Raw genomic sequence first — 20,454 nt, forward strand, 5'->3', positions numbered from 1 at the left:
AGTGGCGCTGTGGCTCAAGTGGTAGAGTGCTAGCCTTGAGCTGAAGAGCTGAGGGACAGTGCCCAGGCCCAGAGTTCAGGCCCCACGACTGGACCCAAAAAAAAAAAAAAAGAAAAAGTTGCAAGGGAAATGTCTGACATCCATTTGAACTCATTTTGAAGTAATTATAATTAAAACAATATTTGCCACTCACTCATTCAACCACTAACTCATTCAAATCTTTATTAAGTAAAACATCTGCACAATCCTGTCAAGATTAGGGAAACAAATAGGTGAATTTTTAAGATGGTGCTGTCTCAAGGATTTTACAATCTAATGATAGTGACAAGCAGTTTAACATAAATTGTAGAAAAGGAATTACAACTAAATATTTGCTCCTGAGTAAGAAAAATTACCTTCTTGTTACATTGTAAATTGACAGAAAACACTATTATTATATAATATAGGTGTTAATCTTTTTTAAAGGATGCTGATTGTTTTCAGAAAAGCAAATATATTATCCTGTAACATCATATGACTGGTTTCATTTTATTTTTAAAATTTGCTTTAAAAATTGGAATGACCTAAAAACATCAAATTAACATTATGGAAAGTGAATTTGCAATAATGTGTAGAAAGGTGAGTACAAATGGGTCTAGCATTAAAAAGTTAAATTGGAATTACTTTGAAGATTTGCCTTTAGCAACTTATGGACATGTGAGCATACATAAAATTGATTTTTTTTTTGTCAGCTATGGCACCTGAACTCTGGGCCTGAGTTCTGTCCCTTAGCTCTTCAGCTCAAGTTTAGTACTCTACCAATGGAGCCACAGCACCACTTCCAGCATTTTGTTTATATAGTGCTGAGGAATCGAACCCAGGGCCTCATGCATGCGAGGCAAGCACTCTACCACTGAGCCACCTTCCCAGCCCCATGATATATATTTCTTAATACGGTAATTCACACATGCCATAGTGATTTCTATCTGTAATAATACACTTGGTTAAGAAATTAGTAATTAGGGGCTGGGAAGGTGGCTCAGTGGTAGAGTGCTTGCCTCGCATGCATGGGGCCCTGGGTTAGATTCCTCAGTACCACATAAACAGAAAAAGCTGGAAGTGGTGTTGTGGCTCAAGTGGTAGAGTGCTAGCCTTGAGCTGAAGAGCTGAGGGACAACGCCCAAGCCCAGAATTCAAGCCCCATGACCAACCAAAAAAAATTAGTAATTTATAATACTTTATCATAAAAGAATTTAGGTGAGGAATTAAGGGAGTAGTTTACAGGTAGAGTGAGTGGTTAGTATATATAAAGTCCTGAGTTCAAAACACACACACACACAAAGCAGCCGCAGTAGCTGGGGTAAGGTAGGCATGTTGGTTTCTGCCTATAATCTCAGCTAGGAGGCTGATATCCAGATTCAAGGTTTAGAGCCAGCCAAGGCAGACAAATCTGAAAAAAGCTAGAAATTGGGGCATGGTTCAAGTGGTAGAGTGTGAGCCTTATTTTAAAAGAAGCTAAGCAAAGCACTAAGTTCAAGCTCCCGTACCAGGGAAAAAAAAGACTAAAACTAGACCACCAAGTGCTGGTGGCTCATATCTATCTATACTCCTAGCTACTCAGGGGGCTGAGATCTTTGGATTGTGGTTTGAAGACAGCCTAGGCAAGAAAGTCCATGAGACACTTATCTCCAATTATCCATAAAAAGCCAGAAGTAGAACTCTGACTCAAGTGGTAGAGCACTAGCCTTGAGCAAAAATAAGCTCAGGGACAGTGCCCAGTTCAAGCCCTAGGACTAACACCCCCAGACCTCCCAAAAGAGGATGATAGTATGTATAATTGAACAGTAAATTTCTAGTGCAGAAATGAATGTAAATTTGTAAGCATCTACGTTTTTTCATATTACATTACTTTTCACAAAATGGCTCAAATAAGAAACTTAATATAAACAAAATAGTTTATATTGCAAATCAGAAGAATGGATATATAGTATTAGTAGAAATCTTTATTAATTGATGCTTTCTAGAAAAAGTTAAATCAAGGGCCAATACTGCTCTCTACTCTCAACACTCAGCCCATTTCCCCACAAAACAATTATATTTTCATAACTAGTAAGTTTGTGACAACTGTGATTCTTAAACCTTTTTCTCAAGCCCTTTTTAGAAATACCAATCAGATTATAGTTGGAAACAGATCACACACAGTAATTTTTAAAACAGAACAGGCACAGTTTTGCTCTGACCGAATCATCTGGATTCAGTCCCTTTAGGCTCTGATGTCTTCGTTGATCCTCGTGCTTATCAGAGATGCCCCTCAAGATGCTCTTAGCAGCTGCTGACATCCTGGTGCTGCACAGCAAGGGGCAGAGGAGAGCTTGTAATAAGTTTTAGTCTTCAGTATTTTCTTCTCTACTTCCTTCACCATCTTCATCTTTTCCCTGGTAAGAATCCTGGCTGGTGGTTTCAACAAAATAATTTTCTTCCTCACTCTCTCTCTCTTCTATTTTTTCTTCTTCACTAAAGCTAGAGGAAGAAATTTATCAATCTTTCAAAGGAAAAATGACTGGGTTTAAAGGCACATAAACCCTTTGCAGTGTATACCATTGCCTTGCCAGTCTTCCTCACGTGAATTAGCTTCAATTTATTACCAAGAAAACTCTATGAAAGTGTCAACTGGAAAATTACATATTCCTCTGAGAAATAATTTATTTTAGAACCTGAGTGACTTCATTACAATTCATTTGAAAGCATGCTGTTATTTTTGTTACTTATGCCAGTCAGAAAGCAAATTTATTTTGCTTTAGAAACAACTTCATCACCATGAAATATTTTGATTGTGTCAAACACCATAAGAGTATATTTTATAACAGATCGCATCATTCCCTTAGATAAAAGGTTTAACAAATAAAGAGACCAGAAGTGTAAAGTAAGAATGTTTTTCAAAGGTAAGTTGTTCAGACATGTTATATATGTTACCTTTCCTTATCTTCAAGGCAACTCTTCATGTCTTGGTTGCTGAGGTACTCAAGTAATTTTCCACTTTGGCCTTTCTTTGAAACAAACTCATCAGATAATCCTAGTGCTTTTAGGGTGTTAGAATAATGCTTTTCTGCTGCCATTCTTGCATTTTTCTATAGGAAAGACAAACCTTTTTAGATGAGAACAAGATTATAAATCTCCGCTAAAAGGGTATGGGTTAAAAACAACAGAAAAAGAAAGCAATGAAAATGAATGAGCTGTAGTTATCTGCCACAACACAAACAGATCTCACAAATACAATATGGAGCAAAGCACAAGTGTGCATTTAATATAATTCATTAACTAGACAAAACTATACCCCTTGGGGATAGACATAGGAGTGCAGTTGTGCAGAAAAACAAGGCAACGTTAAGCCTTGCACTTGTGGCACACACTTGTAATCCTAGCTACTTAGGAGGCTGAGATCTGAGGATCAAAGTCAGAGAACAGAATGGTGCTATATAGCTCAAAGTGGTAGAGTGCTAGCTTTTAGCAAAAATGTTGAGGGACAGCATGTAGGGTCTGAGTTCAAGCAAGCCTCATTACCAATGAAAAACAAGATGATGTTTATCATGGATGTGATCATGACAGTTATCTTAGGGCAGAGGGTTGGGGTCTCGGAAGGGCACACAAACTTCTAGAGTGCTGGCCTGCTCTGTTACTAACCCCAGATAATAGCACATGAAGAGTAATCTGTAATTATTCTTTATACTGTACATAGGTTTTAACTACTGTTGTGACTCTATATATGAAAATCAGTAAGAAAATGAGATCACATCAGTTCTACAATAGTTGTACAGTGGGTCTGACAATGGAGCAGAAAGCAAGATCGTGTAATAGGTATAAATAGGAGGCTCTTGAAGTGCTTTAAGTATTTTACTTTTTTTTCTGGATGTAGTGGAGTTTGAACTCAGAACACTGGCTTCCTAGGCAGGTGCTCTACTGTTTGAGCTATGCCTCCAGCCCCTTGGGGTTTGTTCTGTTGTTGTTTGGAGAGTCTTGCTTTGCCCAGTCGTAAGCTGCTATCCTCCCAATCTCATCCTTCCACAGAGCTGGCGTGATACACATATATGCCACTGCTCCCAGCTACTTTTTTTTTTTTTTTGGTCAGTTGTGGGGCTTAAACTCTGGACCTGGTACTGTCCCTGAGCTCTTAAGCTCAAGGCTAATGTTCTACTACTTGAGCCACAGCACCACTTCTGGTTTTCTGGTGGTTAACTGGAGATAAGTCTCACAGACTTTCCTGCCTGGGCTGGCTTTGAACTGTAATCCTCAGATCTCAGCTTCCTGAGTGGCTAGGATTACAGACGTGAGCCACCGGCACCGACTACTTCCTGAGATGCAGTTTCACAAACTTTTTGCTGGAACTGGCCTTGAACCATGATCCTTCTATGCTTTCCAGCATCTAGAATTACAGACATGAACTACTGGGACTGAGCGATTTTTACTCGTTAGAAAGTATGTCTATCCCCAAAGATAATAGAAGAATCAGTAATAATTACTGGCTTTACTTTGTGAAGGAAGCAAAGGGATATGGACTATCACTTCCTTGCTTGGAGATCCAGTGGGGCTGTGATGATCCTTTCAGAGGTGCAGCAGAGCAGGTGAGGCTTCAGGGCACTTGCCTAGCAAGTGTAAGGCCCTGGGTTCAATCCCCAACACCACAAAACAAAATATACCTGCAGCAAATTGAAAATCATTACAGGGGCTAGGAAGGTAGCTCAGTGGTAGAATGCTTTCCTTGTAGGCATGAGGCACCAGGTTTGATTCCTCAGCACCACATAAACAGAAAAAGCCAAAGTGGTACTGTGGCTCAAGTGGTAGAGCCCTAGCCTTGAGCAAAAGTAGCTTAGGGACAGTGCCCAGACCCTGAGTTCAAGCCCCAGGCTTGGCAAAACAAAAAAAAGTCATTACAGTTGTGAGACCATAGGCTTCATGGAACTACAAGATGGTACTCACACTAGTAACTCAGTTTTAATGAACTTTCAGCTCCTATCAGTGGAAGTAAATTAATTTAGGGCCAAATATTAGCCTTCACGTATCCACCTAAAGCAAAGTGAATAGAAATGGCTCAGTTCCAATGGACCAATGGAATCCCATACTGCCAAGATATGAGTCAGCACCCAGTTTAACCCCCGTATTAAAAAATATAGTGATAGCCTGGTGCTGGTAACGTGTAATCCTAGCTACTCAGGAGGGTGAGATCTGAGGATCACAGTTCAAAGGCTCTTATCTCCAGTTAACCACCAGAAAATTGGAAGTGGAGCTGTGGCTTAAAGTGGTAGAGTGCTAGCCTTAAGCAAAAAGAGCTGAGGGACAGCACTCTAGCCCTGAGTTCAAGCCCCAAGCCCAAGAAAAAACAAACAAAAAACCAAAACAGATTTGTAAAAAAATAGTTTTATTGTTAAAGGTCATAGAGATCATAAGCAATGTAGATGAAGATAATGATGACTATCATGAAGATTAAAAGGTGTTTTTTTGACTTTAAAAAAAGAAAGGGGCTGGAAATGCCTAGCATGCATGAAGCCCTGGGTTCAATTTCTCAATACCACATAAACAGAAAAAGCCACAGCCAGAAGCTGTGGCTCAAGTGGTAAAGTGATAACATTCAGCAAAAGCAGCTCAGGGACAGTCCTCAGACCCTGAGTTCAGCCTCAGGATTGGCAAAAAATTAATTAAAAAAATCAAACCAGTGATAAGCTTGGATAAGACAGTGGCTCATGCCTGTAATCCCAGCTACCCAAGAGGCTGACATCTGAGTGTGTGTTGAGCAAAAGATGTCAGGGACAGCAGCCCAGGCCCTGAGTTCAAGTCCCATGGCTGACAAAAAAAAAAAAGAATTAAATAGCTACTCAGTTTATAAACCTGTGGTTTCCAAAAAAGAGAAATAATATAGTTTGTTTTGTAATCGGACATATTCTGCTAGGTAATAAGTCAGCAGAGGAAGATGACAAATAACCTATAAATTGACAATGAAAAGAGCTGCAAGTGACTTTGTTATATAAGTAACAGCTGTTAATTTGCAGCAGTCATCATAGCAAAATATAGTACAAGGAAAATGTATTAACACGTTAACGTTAACCAAAACAACAGTGGTGCACTGCCATAGACAATCTATACACAGAACTAATTACATTTTGCCAAGTGCCAGTGGCTCACCCCTGTAACCCTAGCTACTCAGGAGGCTGAGATCAAAGGATCACTGTTCAAAAACAGCTCTGGTAGGAAAGTCTATGACACTCTTATTTCCTGAAATTAATCATCTGAAAAAAGTGGAAGTAGACCTGTGGCTCAAAGTGGTAAAGCGCTAGTCTTGAGCACAAAAGCTCAAGGATGGTGCTCAGGCCCCGAGTTCAAGCCCCAGGATGGGCATACGTACGTAAAAGAACTAATTATAGTTTAATATTTTATACAAGAAAATATATAATTATTCCTAATTTAAACAAATATTTCTCCTTTATCATGAAAAGAGCTGTAAATCCTATGAAATAACAGGAACAATTAAAACAATTGTATTATTACTCTCTTTACTATAAAAGACCTTGTTAAAAAGGATTACCTGGGGCTGGGAAGGTGGCTCAGTGGTAGAGCGCTTGCCTTGCATGCTCGAGGCCCTGGGTTCGATTCCTCAGCACCACATAAGCAAAAAATAGCCAGAAGTGGCGCTGTGGCTCAAGTGGTAGAGCGCTAGCCTTGAGCTGAAGAGCTGAGGGACAGCGCCCAGGCCCAGAGTTCAGGTCCCACAACCGGACTCAAAAAAAAAAAAAAGGATTACCTTTGTTTCTTCCAGAAACTAAAATAATGATGGACTTTAATGCTCTAATAAAAGCTCCAGTTCAAAGGGGGAAAATATATATGTATATTTTTTATTTTTATTTTGTTGGTCATGATGGGGCTGGAACTCAGGGCTTGGGCACTATCCCTGTGCTCTTCAGCTCTCAAGGCGAGCGCTCTACCACTTGAGCCATAGCACTACTTCTGGTTTTCTAGTGGTTTACTGGAGATAAGAGTCCCACAGACTTTCCTTGCCTGGGCTGGCTTTGAACTGTGATCCTCAGATCTCAGCCTCCTGAGTAGCTAGGATTACAGGCGTGAGCCACTGGTGCCCAGCTTATATTTATCACCAGTAGTTAGTAGCAATTTTTTTATTTGCTTAACAATTATTGAATGATTATAGCAAGCCCTCACAAGAGCATGGGGAGAGAAACATATTTCCAGCATATAAACTGGAGAAAAAATAGCGGTTATAAAAATAACCTGCTTTCAACATACACATCATTTATTTTGCCATGCTTTCTGATGCTTTAGAATGGTGGGAATTTACAGAATAACAAAATATTAATACTGAAACTCCTCAAAAATTTATCAAAGTAATGTTCCTAGTCTAGGCTCACCCCATAAAAAATAAAAGGTCAATGTCTGACCAATGTGATTATAATTGTTCAAGTTGGTTCAATAGACACTTACTAACATGTCCACTGTGTCAGACTGGCCCTAGGCACCAGGTGCTGGGATTACAAAGACTTGGCCACCACTTCTAAAGTGAATTAGCAAGATGGCAAGAGTCTTACACAGACAATTTCTACAAGCTATGACAGATGTATGCACAGGCTAGTTAAAGAACAGAGGGAAGGGTAACCTGGGGAACAATGCAAGATAGTGACTGCGCATTAAGATGTGGATGAGTGGGGCTGGGAAGGTGGCTCAGTGGTAGAGCACTTGCCTTGCATGCCTGAGGCCCTGGGTTCGATTCCTCAGCACCACATAAGCAAAAAGAAAAAAAGCCGAAGTGGTGCTGTGGCTCAAGCGGTAGAGCGCTAGCCCTGGGCTGAAGAGCTGAGGGACAGCGCCCAGGCCTAGAGTTCAGGCCCCATGACCGGACCCCCCCCCCAAAAAAAAAAGATGTGGATGAGCTAAAAGTAGTAAAGACAGCCGGGTGCCAGTGGCTCACGCCTGTAATCCTAGCCACTCAGGAGGCTGAGATCTGAGGATTGCAGTTGAAAGTCAGCTCAGGCCCATGAGACTCTTATCTCCAATTAACCACCAGAAAACTGGAAGCAGCGCTGTGGCTCGAGTGGTACAGCACTTGCCTTGAGCTGAAGAGCTCAGGGATAGAGCCCAGGCCCAGAGTTCAAGCTCCACAATTGACAAAAAAAAGAAAAAAAAAGTAAAGACAAAGACTCTGAGGTGTCTAGAAAGTAGCATGAACAGTCAAGTTTGAAGGTAGCAGAAAGTAAAGGGTGTATGTGGGGGAACAAGATAAGGGCAAAATGAGTGCAGTAGGAGACAGACTAGAGAGGTTAACAGAGCTCACAGGAGTCTGAATACTGGACTTAGACTTGTGCATTTTCTTTTAGGAGGAAGCAGGATAGCTAAGGGTTAAGTGCTTGGAAGCCTATCAACATGGGTTCTAACCTAGCCCTGTCATTTACTAACAATAATCCTCATGGGTTACTTACCTTCTTTGAACTTGAGTTTGTTCATCTACAACAATGACCTTGACTTTTGGCACCAATTGGGGAAGTTAGTAACTAGACCCCTTTATACCATTCATTGGAAATGAGACTAGGACAGTGAGAATGGATAGTGGACTGTTATCCAGGGTTATCAACTGTTGCCCAGCATTAATTTTGACAGAGGAATGGAAGTAATGAGATGAAGATATGCATGGCTTTGCAAAGGAAAGGCCCAAGAACCAACCAAAAAAATTATGTTGCCCAGACTACTCTTGAATTCCTGGACTCAAGACATCCTCTGCTTTAGCTTCCCAAATAGCTTATTTATAGGAAAATGTCACCTTATCCAGTTCATTCAAATTATTATAATTTGGAACTAGTAGATAGAAAATAGAAGTTTCATGAGGCATTTCACCAGCAGAAGAGATTACTCAGGAAAAGAAAGTGGCAGGTTTCTCAGTGACCAACTCCTTTGGGAGAAGAAGTAGTTCTTAGCCAAACCCCAACCAAAGTAGAAAACCAAGAGGAGCTCACATGTCAGGCAAGTGCTTCAACTGTCTACTACTTGTTTGTGGCCTGAAATTCACAATGCAGCTCCTGTCACCTCCAGTGGTTCTTATCTATTGTCAAGAAGTGTCACCAAAGTGAACTCAAAAGTTCAAAGTACCCAAAATTGATAAATGTCCCTTACAAGAGATTATAGCCAGGTGCTGTGCCTCATGCCTATATCCTATCTACTCAGGAGGCTGAGATCTGAGGATCATGGTTTGTTCAAAGCCAGCCCACACAGGAATGTCCCTGAGATTTTTTTTTGTTGCTGTTGTTGTTGGTTTTGGGGCTTGAACTCTGGGCCTGGGTGCTGTCCCTCAGCTCTTCAGCTCAATGCGAGTGCTCTGCCACTTGAGCCACAGCACTACTTTTGGTTTTCTGGTGGTTAACTGAGATAACAGTCTCACAGACTTTCTTCCCCAGGCTGGCTTTGAACCTCAATCCTCAAGATTGCTCAGCCTCCTGAGTAGCTACAGTCCTGAAGACTCTTTTTCTTTCTTTCTTTTTTTTTTTTGTTTTTTGGTCAGTCATGGGGCTTGAACTCTGGGTCTGGGCACTATCCTTCAGCTCTTCAGCTCACTGCAAGCACTGTACCACTTGAGCAACAGTGCCACTTCCAGTTTTTTGGTGGTTCATTGGAGATAAGAGTCTCATGGACTTTCCTGTCTGGGCTGGCTTTGAACTGCGATCCTCAGATTTCAGCTTCCTGAGAAGCTAGGATTACAGGCGTGAGCCACCAGTGCCTGGATCCTGAGACTCTTATCTCCAATCAACTACCAAAAAACCAGAAGTGGTAAGTGGCACTGTAGCTCAAGTGGTAGAATGCTAGCTCAAGGACAGTGTCCAGGCCCTGAGTTCAAGTCCCATAACCAAAAAAAAAATTAAATCAATAAGACTGTGGTTTCAAAAACAGATGCATTTTGGGGGCTGGGAATGTGGCTTAGTGGTAGAGTACTTATTCACATGCATGAAGACCTGGATTCAATTCCTCAGCACTACATAACAGAAAAAGCCAGAGGTGGTGCTGTGGCTTAAGTGGTAGAGTGCTAGCCTTGAGCACAGAGAAGCTCAAGAAGAATGCCCAGGCCTTGAGTTCATGCTCCAGGACCAGCAAAGCAAGAAAAGCAAGCAAACAAACAACACCAGAAGTGGTGCTATGGCTTTAAGAGGTAGAGCACTAGCCTTGAGCAGGAGAGTTTAGGATTAGTGCTCAGGTCCTGAGTTCAAGCCCCTGATCATCATCAACAACAACAAAAATATCATAAAACTGAGTGAAAACAGAAAAAGCAGTATCCACTGTCCTTAAGTTTGGTTTTTCTATAAAGAAATGCTTTCAGTGATTACAGATAAGACTGAAATACAGATTCATTTTTTAAAAAATGACCAGATACACTACTCAGAAAGTATAGACTAGGAGGACTGCAGTTCAAGTCCAGCTTGATCAGAAAGTTATCAAGATCTAGTTCAATAAATGAGCTGGACACAGTGGTGCACACCTGTATAGGAAGCTTAAGTAGGAAGAACATGGTCTGAGGCTGCCCTAGGCAAAAAGATGCACAAGATTGTATTTGAAATATAACTAAAACAAAAGAGGGTTGGAGATATAGTTTAAATGGTAGAGCACCTGCCTGGCAAGTGCAGTGCCCTGAATTCAAACCTTAGTGTCACTAAAATAAAAAAAAAAAATTACTGGCAGAAATAAATCTGATTCAATTAGCCATTTTGTTTCATTTTTTAATTCTGCAAAGATCTTCAAATCATTCCTGAAGCCTCACCTTAATATATGACCAAGTTGGTTCTTCAAAATAACCAGACTTTAAAAAGTTTGTGCAACTAGTATTTTAAGACAATTGGATTGGCAGTATATTCTTTATCAAGCGATTGCCTGCCTCATCAGTAAGATACTCTCCTTGAGCTATCACAGAAGCATTGTCTCAATAATTATGTAACACATACATAGGGAAGATGGGCTTTAAGTCTGGGAGCTAAAGATTTTTCTTAAAGGCTGACAATAGCTCTTATATTCCAACAAACACAACCTGAGCAACTCTTTCAAACAATAATGGCCTCTGTTTTAATTCTTCTTCTCTTTCTTCTAGCTCTTGTCGGTATTCTTTCATCCTTTCCTTTTCACTCTTTCTAAAATCAAATAAAAGGAATAGAATTTTAAAAGGCCATCTAAGAAAAAAAAACTTACATATATAACGTTTAGCTTAAATGATAAATCAGAAATTGTGAATTTAGCTCCATTCCTTTTCTGATAAATTCTGACTGATAAATTCTGTATTTTTGTTGTTGTTGTTGGTCATGGGGCTTGAACTCTGGGCATGGGCGCTGTCCCTCAGCTCTTCAGCTCAAGGTGAGCGCTCTACCGCTTGAGCTACAGCACCACTTCCATTTTCTAGTGGTTTATTGGAGACAAGAGTCTCACAGTCTTTCCCGCCCGGGATGGCTTTGAACCATGATCCTCAGATCTCAGCCTCCTGAGTAGCTAGGATTACAGGCGTGAGCCACCAGCGTCCGGCTAGACTGATAAATTCTCATGGAATAAAGTTTTAAGATTCTGAAAGCACACATTCTGTGGACCTGGAAAAGTCTAGACATTTTAACTTTCAAAATCATCAAGGCATAATGTACAAAGGGACTTAAACTAGAAGAATGACTTCCTTCTTGTCTCATTTGTTAAGTATATATACCAGGAAGATTTTATCCAAATTATAGTTCTCTTTAAAGAATTTATTCTGAAAATAAGACCTTGTTCTTCTTTTCCCCTGAGATCTCTTAAAGGTTAGTGGCAAAGTTAATTAATTGGGAGCAGGTCAAGGAGAAATAGGGAGCATGATAATTAGCATATAGCGTACATAGAAGAATAGCAATCAAAATACATAAATTTACCATATGTGTCCTTTTTTGGGCTAGACCCTGTAATGAATTAAATAACACTTTATCTCTGCATAAGATACAGTAAAGCAATCAAGATAAAAAGGCAGATAATAAGGAAATAGTTATACAGTAATAATTATCTTTAACTATCTGCAAATTAGTGTTATGAAAAACTAGGTTTTTTTTCTTCCTACTGGTAAATACTTTTTTTTTGTTGTTGGTCATAGGGCTTGTACTCTGGGCTTGGGCGCTGTCCCTCAGCTCTTCAGGTCAAGGCTAGCGCTCTACCACTTGAGCCACAGCGCCACTTCCAGTTTTCTGGAAGTAAGAGTTTCAAGGACTTTTGTTGCCTGGGCTGGTTTTCTTTTTTTTTTTTTGTCAGTCGTGGGGCTTGAACTCTGGGCTTGGGTGCTGTCCCTCAGCTCGTCAGCTCAAGGCTAGCACTCTGTTTGAGCCACAGCGCCACTTCCGGTTTTCTAGTGGTTTATTGGAGATAAAAGAGTCTCATGGACTTTCCTGCCGGGGCTAGCTTTGAACCAAGATCCTCAGATCTCAGCCTCCTGAGTAGCTAGGATTACAGGCATGAGCCACTGGCACCCAGCAAATACTACATTTCTAAGAAATTTTTGGCTCAAGTTCATCAAATTAAGTTCCCTCTATCAGTGGATTATACTGCATTATAAAGGAATGCTCATCATTAAAAGCTAACAGACATATGATATACCTATATAATACACATATATAATAACATATATAATTTGAGTTATAAGAACCAAACATATATGTCATTTAATATTATAATAAATTAATAGATTATCTTACTTACCCAGCTTTGGGGAGGTATTTTCTGACTTTAACATGAACACCTTTAAGTGTAACATCTAGACACTGGTTTTCAAACTTCATTTTATATTAATGCTAATATTCTGAAGGGGTTCTATAGATTCTGTGCATGTTTTAATTATTTTATATTGAAACTATAATGAAATGCAACATGTACCACTAAACCCCACATAGGACTAGAGAGGCTGAGATAGGAGGATTCTGAATTTGAGGCCAGCCTGGGCTCTCTAATGAGATCTTGCCTCAAAAAGAAAGAGAGATAAAAGAAAAGGGGGAAGGTTATGGGGGGGAAGGGGAAAGAAAGAGGAAAAGAAAGGAAAGGAAAAGGAGAAAGAGAGAAAGGGGTGGGGAGGAAATATCCTTGGTTGGGGCTGGGTTGTAATTTAATGGTACAAAATAAGTAGCATGGTCAAGACCCTGGTCCAATCCCTAGCACCAAAATAAGAAAGAAAAAAAAAGGTGGCAGGGGGGGCTGGGAATGTGGCTTAGTGGTAGAGTGCTTGCCTATCATACATGAAGTCCTGGATTTGATTCCTCAGCACCACATAAATGGAAAAGGCTGGAAGTGGCACTGTGGCTCAAGTGGTAGAGTGTTAGCCTTGAGCAAAAAGATGTTCAAGGACAGTGCTCCGGCTCTGAGTTCAAGCCTCAGAACTGGCAAAAAAAAAAAAAATCTGAGACTCTATAGCAAGCTACTAAATTTTATTTTGATCTGTGTGAATTAAGATTTTTCTCAATACTATATTATGCAATCAAAAATAATACAAAGAGGCTAGGAATACAGCTCAGTGGGAGAACATGTGTTAAGCACACACAAGGTCCTGGGTTCAATTCCAAGTACCATAAAATTGTGTGTGTGTGTGTGTGCGGTGTGTGGTGTGCGGTGTGTGTGTGTAGTTGGGCATTGGTAGCTCATGCCTGTAATCCTAGCTACACAGAAGGCTGAGATCTGATGATCGCAGTTCAAAGCCAGCCTGGGCAGGAAAGTCAGTGAGATTTATCTCCAATTAACCACTTTAAAAAAAAAAAGCCAGAAATAGAACTGTAGCTCCAAGTGGAGGAGTGCTAGCCTTGAGCAGAAAAGTTCAGGGACAGTGCCTATGCCTTGAGTTCCAGTCCCACAGTTGACGCCAAAAAAAAAAAAAAAAAAAAAAAAAAAAATTAAAAGGCTAGGGCTGGGAAGGTGGCTCAGTGGTTAAAGCGCTTGCCTTGCATGCCTGAGGCCCTGGGTTTGATTCCTCAGCACCACATAAGCAAAAAGAAAAAAGCCGGAAGTAGCGCTGTAGTTCAAGTGGTAGAGCGCTAGCCTTGAGCTGAAGAGCTGAGGGACAGTGCCCAGGCCCAGAGCTCAGGCCCCATGACCGGACCCCCCCCCCAAAAAAAATTAAAAGGCTAGATGCTGATGAAACATTAAACATTATAGGGGTTAAGTATGGCCTTAATAGAAAATGTTTCTAAACTGGGCACTAGTGCCTCACTCCTGTAAATCCTAGCCACTCAGAAGGCTGAGATCCGAGGATCGTTGTTGGAAGCCAGCTTAGGCAGAAGAGACTCTTATTGCCAATTAACCACTTGAAAAACAGAAGTAGCACTGTGGCTCAAATGGTAGAGCACTAGCCTTGAACACAAAGAGGCTCAGGAACAGCACCCAGGCTCTGAGTTCAAGCCCCACAACCAACAACAACAACAAAAAGTTTCTGTTCATCAACATGGCTTCATGATTCTCCCCAAGGTGTGCGTAAGTGTGCATGTATGAGTTTACACAGGCATTATGCATGTGTGTACATAATGAGCATAAGTGACCAATTGTAATTTTAATCCATAAACTAAACTAAACTACTAATACTATTCTCCACTTGTTCTTTTCTTGGTATCAACTGATTTTTTCAAAAAAAAGTTTGGAAATAAATGCTCTGAAGATTCAGGATTCTTTCATAATACCTGAGGTGTTTTAGTTTGGATTTAGACATCTGAGCTAAACTTTGGTGCAAGTCATAAGCCTTAACCCGGACTGTCAGGAGTTTCTGCAATTCTTTCATTCTTTGCTTCTGTTTAGTTAGGATCCGATTTCTCTCTTCTTCCGACATTTTCTTTTCCTCAAGTGATCTCCTGAGGGCAACAAACTACGGCTTAATTCACTTTAAGCCAAGCAAAATGTTGTTTATCAAAGATTTACTGTGGGATAATTCAAAGGTTAAAAAAAATGGACAACCTTCTTACAGAAATCTGACTTGTGAATCTGGAAATCCAATCAAAGCTAAAGGTCACCTTGCCTGTCCCCCAAAATTCAAAAACTATATAAAGTACATTTGCTTCTTAGAACACCCTAAGCAAACTGTTCTACATTGTGCAGTAAAATATACTATAGATACAGTAATAATTTCTTAATATTTTCAAATTCACCAACATAAAACTAATTAACAGAGCTGCTAAAGTGGGTACTCTTCATTACCTTGTGGCCTGCTCCCGTCCTCTTGAAGATACTGTGTGCTTTGTCGGGCTGACAGTTTTATAAAGTGGGGGCTTTGTATTCACATTTTTCACTGATGAGTTACACCTTGGAGACAGATAAGGCCAACGTGTTTCTCTCAAGTTTTCTTCATCTGCTCTAATATCTGCCCAAACTTTGTCTCTTTTGGCAGAGTCACTTGAGGATGTCTGAAGGTCGAATTGTTTATAAACTGGTGAGCGCGTTGGAAGCCTGAGTTCTGAGAATTCTTTATATTTCAGAGGGGGGTCATGAGTATCAGGAACCTGGCCTCTTCCCCTGGCTTTACTCCTTAACTTTCCAGATCGCTCAGGATTCCTGGGGTTCCTGTATTGTCTGCCTGTTGTCCCAGAAGGCAGGGCAGACAAAGCCTCTAAAAATTCTTGGGCTTTCAGCTGTGCCCTAAGGCTTCTATAGAGATCTTCTTCTTTTAATTTATCACTGATAGGCGAAGAGAAACCATAAGTAGATCGAGGTATGGGTCTGGCTTTAAACCGGCTTGTTTTCTTTTTAGACTTAAGTAAGTCTCTCAGTTGCTTTTCCCGGGCTGCTCGCTTCTGTTCCTCCCTTGCAATAAACTTAAATGGCTTTTGTAAAGCCAAAAGAGCTTCTTTGTTTTTCTCCTTCATCATCCTCCTCCTTTCCTCATTTTGCTTGACCATATCTTGATAACGGGGAAAGAAGATATATGAAGGAAGAGGATTAGCTCGGAATTTCTTCCTACGCTCAGAATCAGCTTGTGTCTTGATCAGTTTACGCATCATTTCAATATCCGACATAGCCTTCTTGGCCTCTTCTTTTTTCTTCTGTTCTCTAATTGTCATTTGAAAAGGCACAGGCACAGTAACCTTGGGCACCCATTCTTTTGGTTTCTTCTTTGTTTTTTCAACTGCTGGGAAGTCAGAATCATCACACTTTATGTAATCTTCAACACAGAAGTCTCTCCACATGTTGTTGATGAGCTCCTTGGCATACGTCATCATTTTGTGTTTCTTGGAAAGCTCTTTTTTTAGCGGCGGTAGATCCTCTTCAGAGGAAGACGTATGTAAGGAGGAGGACCGGGTCAATTCAGGCTCCGAAAGTGATGTCACTAACAACACAGGGTGATAGGAATTCTTTCCCGTCGCACAACTAAGTGAGAAGAATTAAGATACACTTTCAATTCTTCTTGATCAAACATAAAAATTAACATAGGCCTACATCTATTTTCAGGGTATAATAATCAGCTAGAGAGAGGAACTGGAATGAACTTGTGAAAATTATCATTTTATTTAAAACAGTTTAAAGATGTTTACAAATGATCTGGTTTGATTCTTTATCTTAGAGTCAAAGAACCTGAGATTAGAGGGCTGCTGTATCTTATTTTTATTTATTTATATATTTTTGTGGGTTGTGGGGCCTGAACTCTGGGCTTTGGTACTGTCCCTGCGCTCTTCAGCTCAAGGCAAGTGCTCTACCACTTGAACCACAGCACCATTTCCAGTCTTCTAGTGGTTTATTGGGGATAAGAGTCTCACAGACTTTCTTGCCCGGGCTGGCTTTGAACCATGATCCTCCAGATCTCAGCCTCCTGAGTAGCTAGGATTACAGGCTGAACCACCAGCTCTCAGCTCTGTTGTATCTTATCTACTAAGTCCTCCAAATTTTCCAGTCACAATCCTAAAACATTTATCTCATCAGGTCACTCCACTGCTTTGAACTTTTCAATGATTCCTCTTTGTTACAAAGTCTAAAGTATAAAGCCCTTCAGGAAAGATCTCTGCTTCCCTTTCCAGTCTTACCTCTCAGCCCTCTCTACTCCCCGTCACGATTCTTCAGTCATATGTAATATGTGAACTTCCTCACACCATGACTTCCTGTGCCGCCATGCCTTAGAACATCTGATCTTTGCTGCCTAGAAGACTGCTTCTTATGTGCAGCATCATCGCTCTCCTTCCAGTCTAAGCTCACATAAGACACTTACCTGGAAAATTCTTTCCACCAACACCCTGGCATGACCAACTGTTTCTTCCTCTACTTATTTATTTATTTATTTTTAACCAGTCCTGGGGTTTGAGCTCAGGGCCTGCGTGCTTCCTCTGAGCTCTGTTGCTCAAGGCTAGTGCTCTACCAATTGAGCCACAGGTTCACTTCTGGCTTTTTGGTAGTAAACTGGAGATAAGAGTCTCATGGACTTTCCTGCTGGGACTGGCTTTGAACTGTAGTCCTTAGATCTCAGCCTTCTGAGTAGCTAGAATTATAGGTATGAGCTACCAACAACCAGCTTTCTTTTTTTTTGGATACAGGAACTATATAGCGCTAACTGCCCTTGAACCCCTGATCTTCCTGCCTTAGCTTCCAAAGTGCTTGGATGATAGGTATGCATATCTGGCTACATCAACTATTTTGAATATAATCTCCCCTTTATATAGCTCTAAGAGTGCACAGAGAAGCAGCAGCAGTGCTCATACCTTTACTCCAAGCTGGATCAAGAAGATGATGGTCTGAGGCTAGACCTAGGCAAAAAGTCTGTGATACCCCATCAATCAATAAAAGCTAGGTGTAGTGGCACACTCCTATTATCCCAGCTATGTAGGAAGCATAAATAGGATTTTGGTTCAAGCTAGCCTGGGCAAAATGCAAGACCTTATTTGAAAAATAAGTTATGAAAAAAGGACTAAGGGTGTAGCTCAACCATTATAGCACTTGCTATCAAGTACAAGACCCTGAGTTCAAACTCTAATACCACCATAAAAAAAGGTATAACAATACTTAAGAGAAAATATTCTGAAACAATTTTATTTCACTTTTAAGTAGACATAAATTACAATGAATATAAACTCACCTGGAAGAGATACTAGGAGTATCTTCCTTGATGGTTACTGGCTGAGCTTCCTTTAAATTTAGCTTTTCTTGGTACATTCTTCTTAATATTTTCATAGTTTTTATGTGGGCTGCCTTCAGTTCTTTTAGTCTCCTGAAATACTCTTCATTAGAGTGGGAGATATCAGAAAAGTTAACAGTGTCTTCGTACGTTATTCGATCATTCACTGGAGAAGAGTTGATGTTATAATCAGCCTGGCAGGAGGGAAAAAAACTGTTCAATATCATTTGGAATAAAGAAACTGACACAAATTCAAATGTTAGAGGTTTATTTTTGTTTGTTTTTTGGTCAGCCCTAGGGTTTAAACTCAGGGCTTGGGCACTGTCCCTAATCTTTTTTTTTTTTCTCAAGGCTAGCACTCTACCACTTGAGCCACAAGGACACTTCCAGCTTTTCCTGTTTATGTGGTACTGAGAAATTGAACCCAGGGCTTCATGCATGCTACGCAAGCACTCTACCACTGAGCCACATTCCCAGCACCAAATGAGAGTCTTGAAAGACCCATCTAGATAGGTTCTTAAGTTACTTGGAGCCTATGTACATTTTCCCCTAAGGATATTTTAAGGACATGAGGAGCAAACTCCCAGAAAATCCAAATCTGCTTTATGAATTGTAGATATCCTCTTGCTCAGACTGTACACAAAGCCATGCCTGAAGGGTCCACTGGACTTTTTATTTGCTAAATTATAGATTTAATAGATGACACTACAACAGAAAAAGTCATTATAAATAATAGGACTTTTTTTTTTTCTGGTCAGTCATAGGGCTTGAACTTAGGGCCTGGGTGCTGTCCCTGAATTTTTTTTTTTTTGGGGGGGGGTCTGGTCATGGAGCCTGAACTCTGGGCCTAGGAGCTGTCCCTCAGCTCTTCAGCTCAAGGCTAGTGCTCTACCACTTTGAGCCACAGTGCCACTTTGGCTTTTTCTGTTTATGTGGTGCTGAGGAATCGAACCCAGGGCCTCATGCATGCAAGGCAAGCACTCTACCACTGAGCCACCTTCCCAGCCCCCCTGAATTTTTTTTTGCTCAAAGTTAGCACCATACTACTTTGTGCCACAGTACTACTTGTTTTTTTGGTGGTTTATTGGACATAAGAGTCACTTGCCCTGGACTTTCTGGACTTCCTGGACTTTCCTGCCCTGGCTGGATCTCAGCCTCCTGAGTAACTAGGATTACAGGCATGAGCCACAGGTGCCCACTCACTAATTTGCATCCCTATGGAAAATAAGCTTTACAAAAGCTAGCATTTGTCTTATTCATGTTTGTGTTGCCAGTGTCTGGAAATACCTGGTCAACAGCAGATGTTCAGTAAACACTTGTTAAGTGAAATGAATGTACAGTTTTGAAAAATGCAAGTGCTGGGCGCCGGTGGCTCATGCCTGCAATCCTAGCTACTCAGGAGGCTGAGATCTGAGAATTAGCATTCAAAGTCAACACGGACAGGAAAGTCCGTGAAACTCTTATCTCCAATAAAATCACTAGAAAACCGGGAGTGATGCTGTGGCTCAAGCAGTAGAGGGCTGGCCTTGAGCTGAGGGACAGTGCCCACGCCCAGAATGACCTACCAAAAAAAATAGCGAGTGTTAGCCTGCCTATAATCTGACAGTGCCCAGACCTTGAGTTCAAGCCATAGTACCAGCACAAAAAAAAGAAAAAATGACAAAAACAGCAAGTTTTGGGCTGGGAAGGTGGCTCAGTGGTAGAGTGCTTGCCTTACATGCAGCAAGTTTCCACCGAAGGAAGCGCAGTTATTTTCTTACAAAAACCGACTGAATCACGTAAAGAAATAAATACTGTTCTACAAATCATGTTGAGCAAAATAAGCCAAGATCAGAGAGAGAGACAAATGGCACACAGTCTCCCTAATATGCGAATGTTTTACATTCAAAATGCAACAAGATATGACAAAGTAAACAGGATATCAAGAAACAAAGGGCCTCTTCTTAATTTGTCATATCGTTTTTTAGATGACTCTATGTTCCTGACCCTTCTTATGGTATATATGTGTGCACATATGAGGGAAGGAATGAGGGGGGCACGGAATCAGAGGAAAACATGAAAAAATGCGCAGAGGGGCCTAGCAGCTGCACTGGACATTGATGAAACTGAACTAAGCAACTCAAGGGCAGCGATGGGAGGGAGGGAGTGAGAGAGAAAGAGGGAACGCCTTATACTAAGCAAAAGGAGAGAAATGTACATATCATTCTATTTGGAAGAAATAGTTGAGCCGGGCGCTGGTGGCTCACGCCTGTAATCCTAGCTACTCAGGAGGCTGAGATCTGAGGATCGCGGTTCAAAGCCAGCCCGGGCAGGAAAGACTGTGAGACTCCTATCTCCAATAAACCACCAGAAAACCGGAAGTGGCGCTGTAGCTCAAG

General features: G+C 40.9%; 1 protein-coding gene across 3 annotated transcripts in view; it reads right to left on the reverse strand.

Annotated features, from left to right (window-relative positions):
• Positions 1 to 1,964: 1,964 nt before the first annotated feature.
• The window catches only part of Fam161a (family with sequence similarity 161, member A), a 25,037-nt gene continuing 6,547 nt past the window's right edge, over positions 1,965 to 20,454 (reverse strand). The window contains exons 2-7 of one of the 3 annotated variants that reach the window (XM_013022573.1): positions 18,038 to 18,270; positions 15,178 to 16,344; positions 14,667 to 14,834; positions 11,039 to 11,138; positions 2,953 to 3,107; positions 1,965 to 2,499 (exon numbers count right to left, since the gene is read on the reverse strand). In XM_013022573.1, the coding sequence (XP_012878027.1) occupies positions 2,364 to 2,499; positions 2,953 to 3,107; positions 11,039 to 11,138; positions 14,667 to 14,834; positions 15,178 to 16,344; positions 18,038 to 18,270 (1,959 nt within the window). In that variant the 3' untranslated portion in view covers positions 1,965 to 2,363. Of the gene's footprint in view, positions 2,500 to 2,952; positions 3,108 to 11,038; positions 11,139 to 14,666; positions 14,835 to 15,177; positions 16,345 to 18,037; positions 18,271 to 20,454 lie in introns of those variants that run through there. The other 2 variants (XM_013022574.1, XM_013022575.1) reach the window with 2 other exon arrangements.

Source organism: Dipodomys ordii, unplaced genomic scaffold, assembly GCF_000151885.1.
Source record: "Dipodomys ordii isolate 6190 unplaced genomic scaffold, Dord_2.0 Scaffold63, whole genome shotgun sequence".
Lineage (NCBI taxonomy): Eukaryota > Metazoa > Chordata > Mammalia > Rodentia > Heteromyidae > Dipodomys > Dipodomys ordii.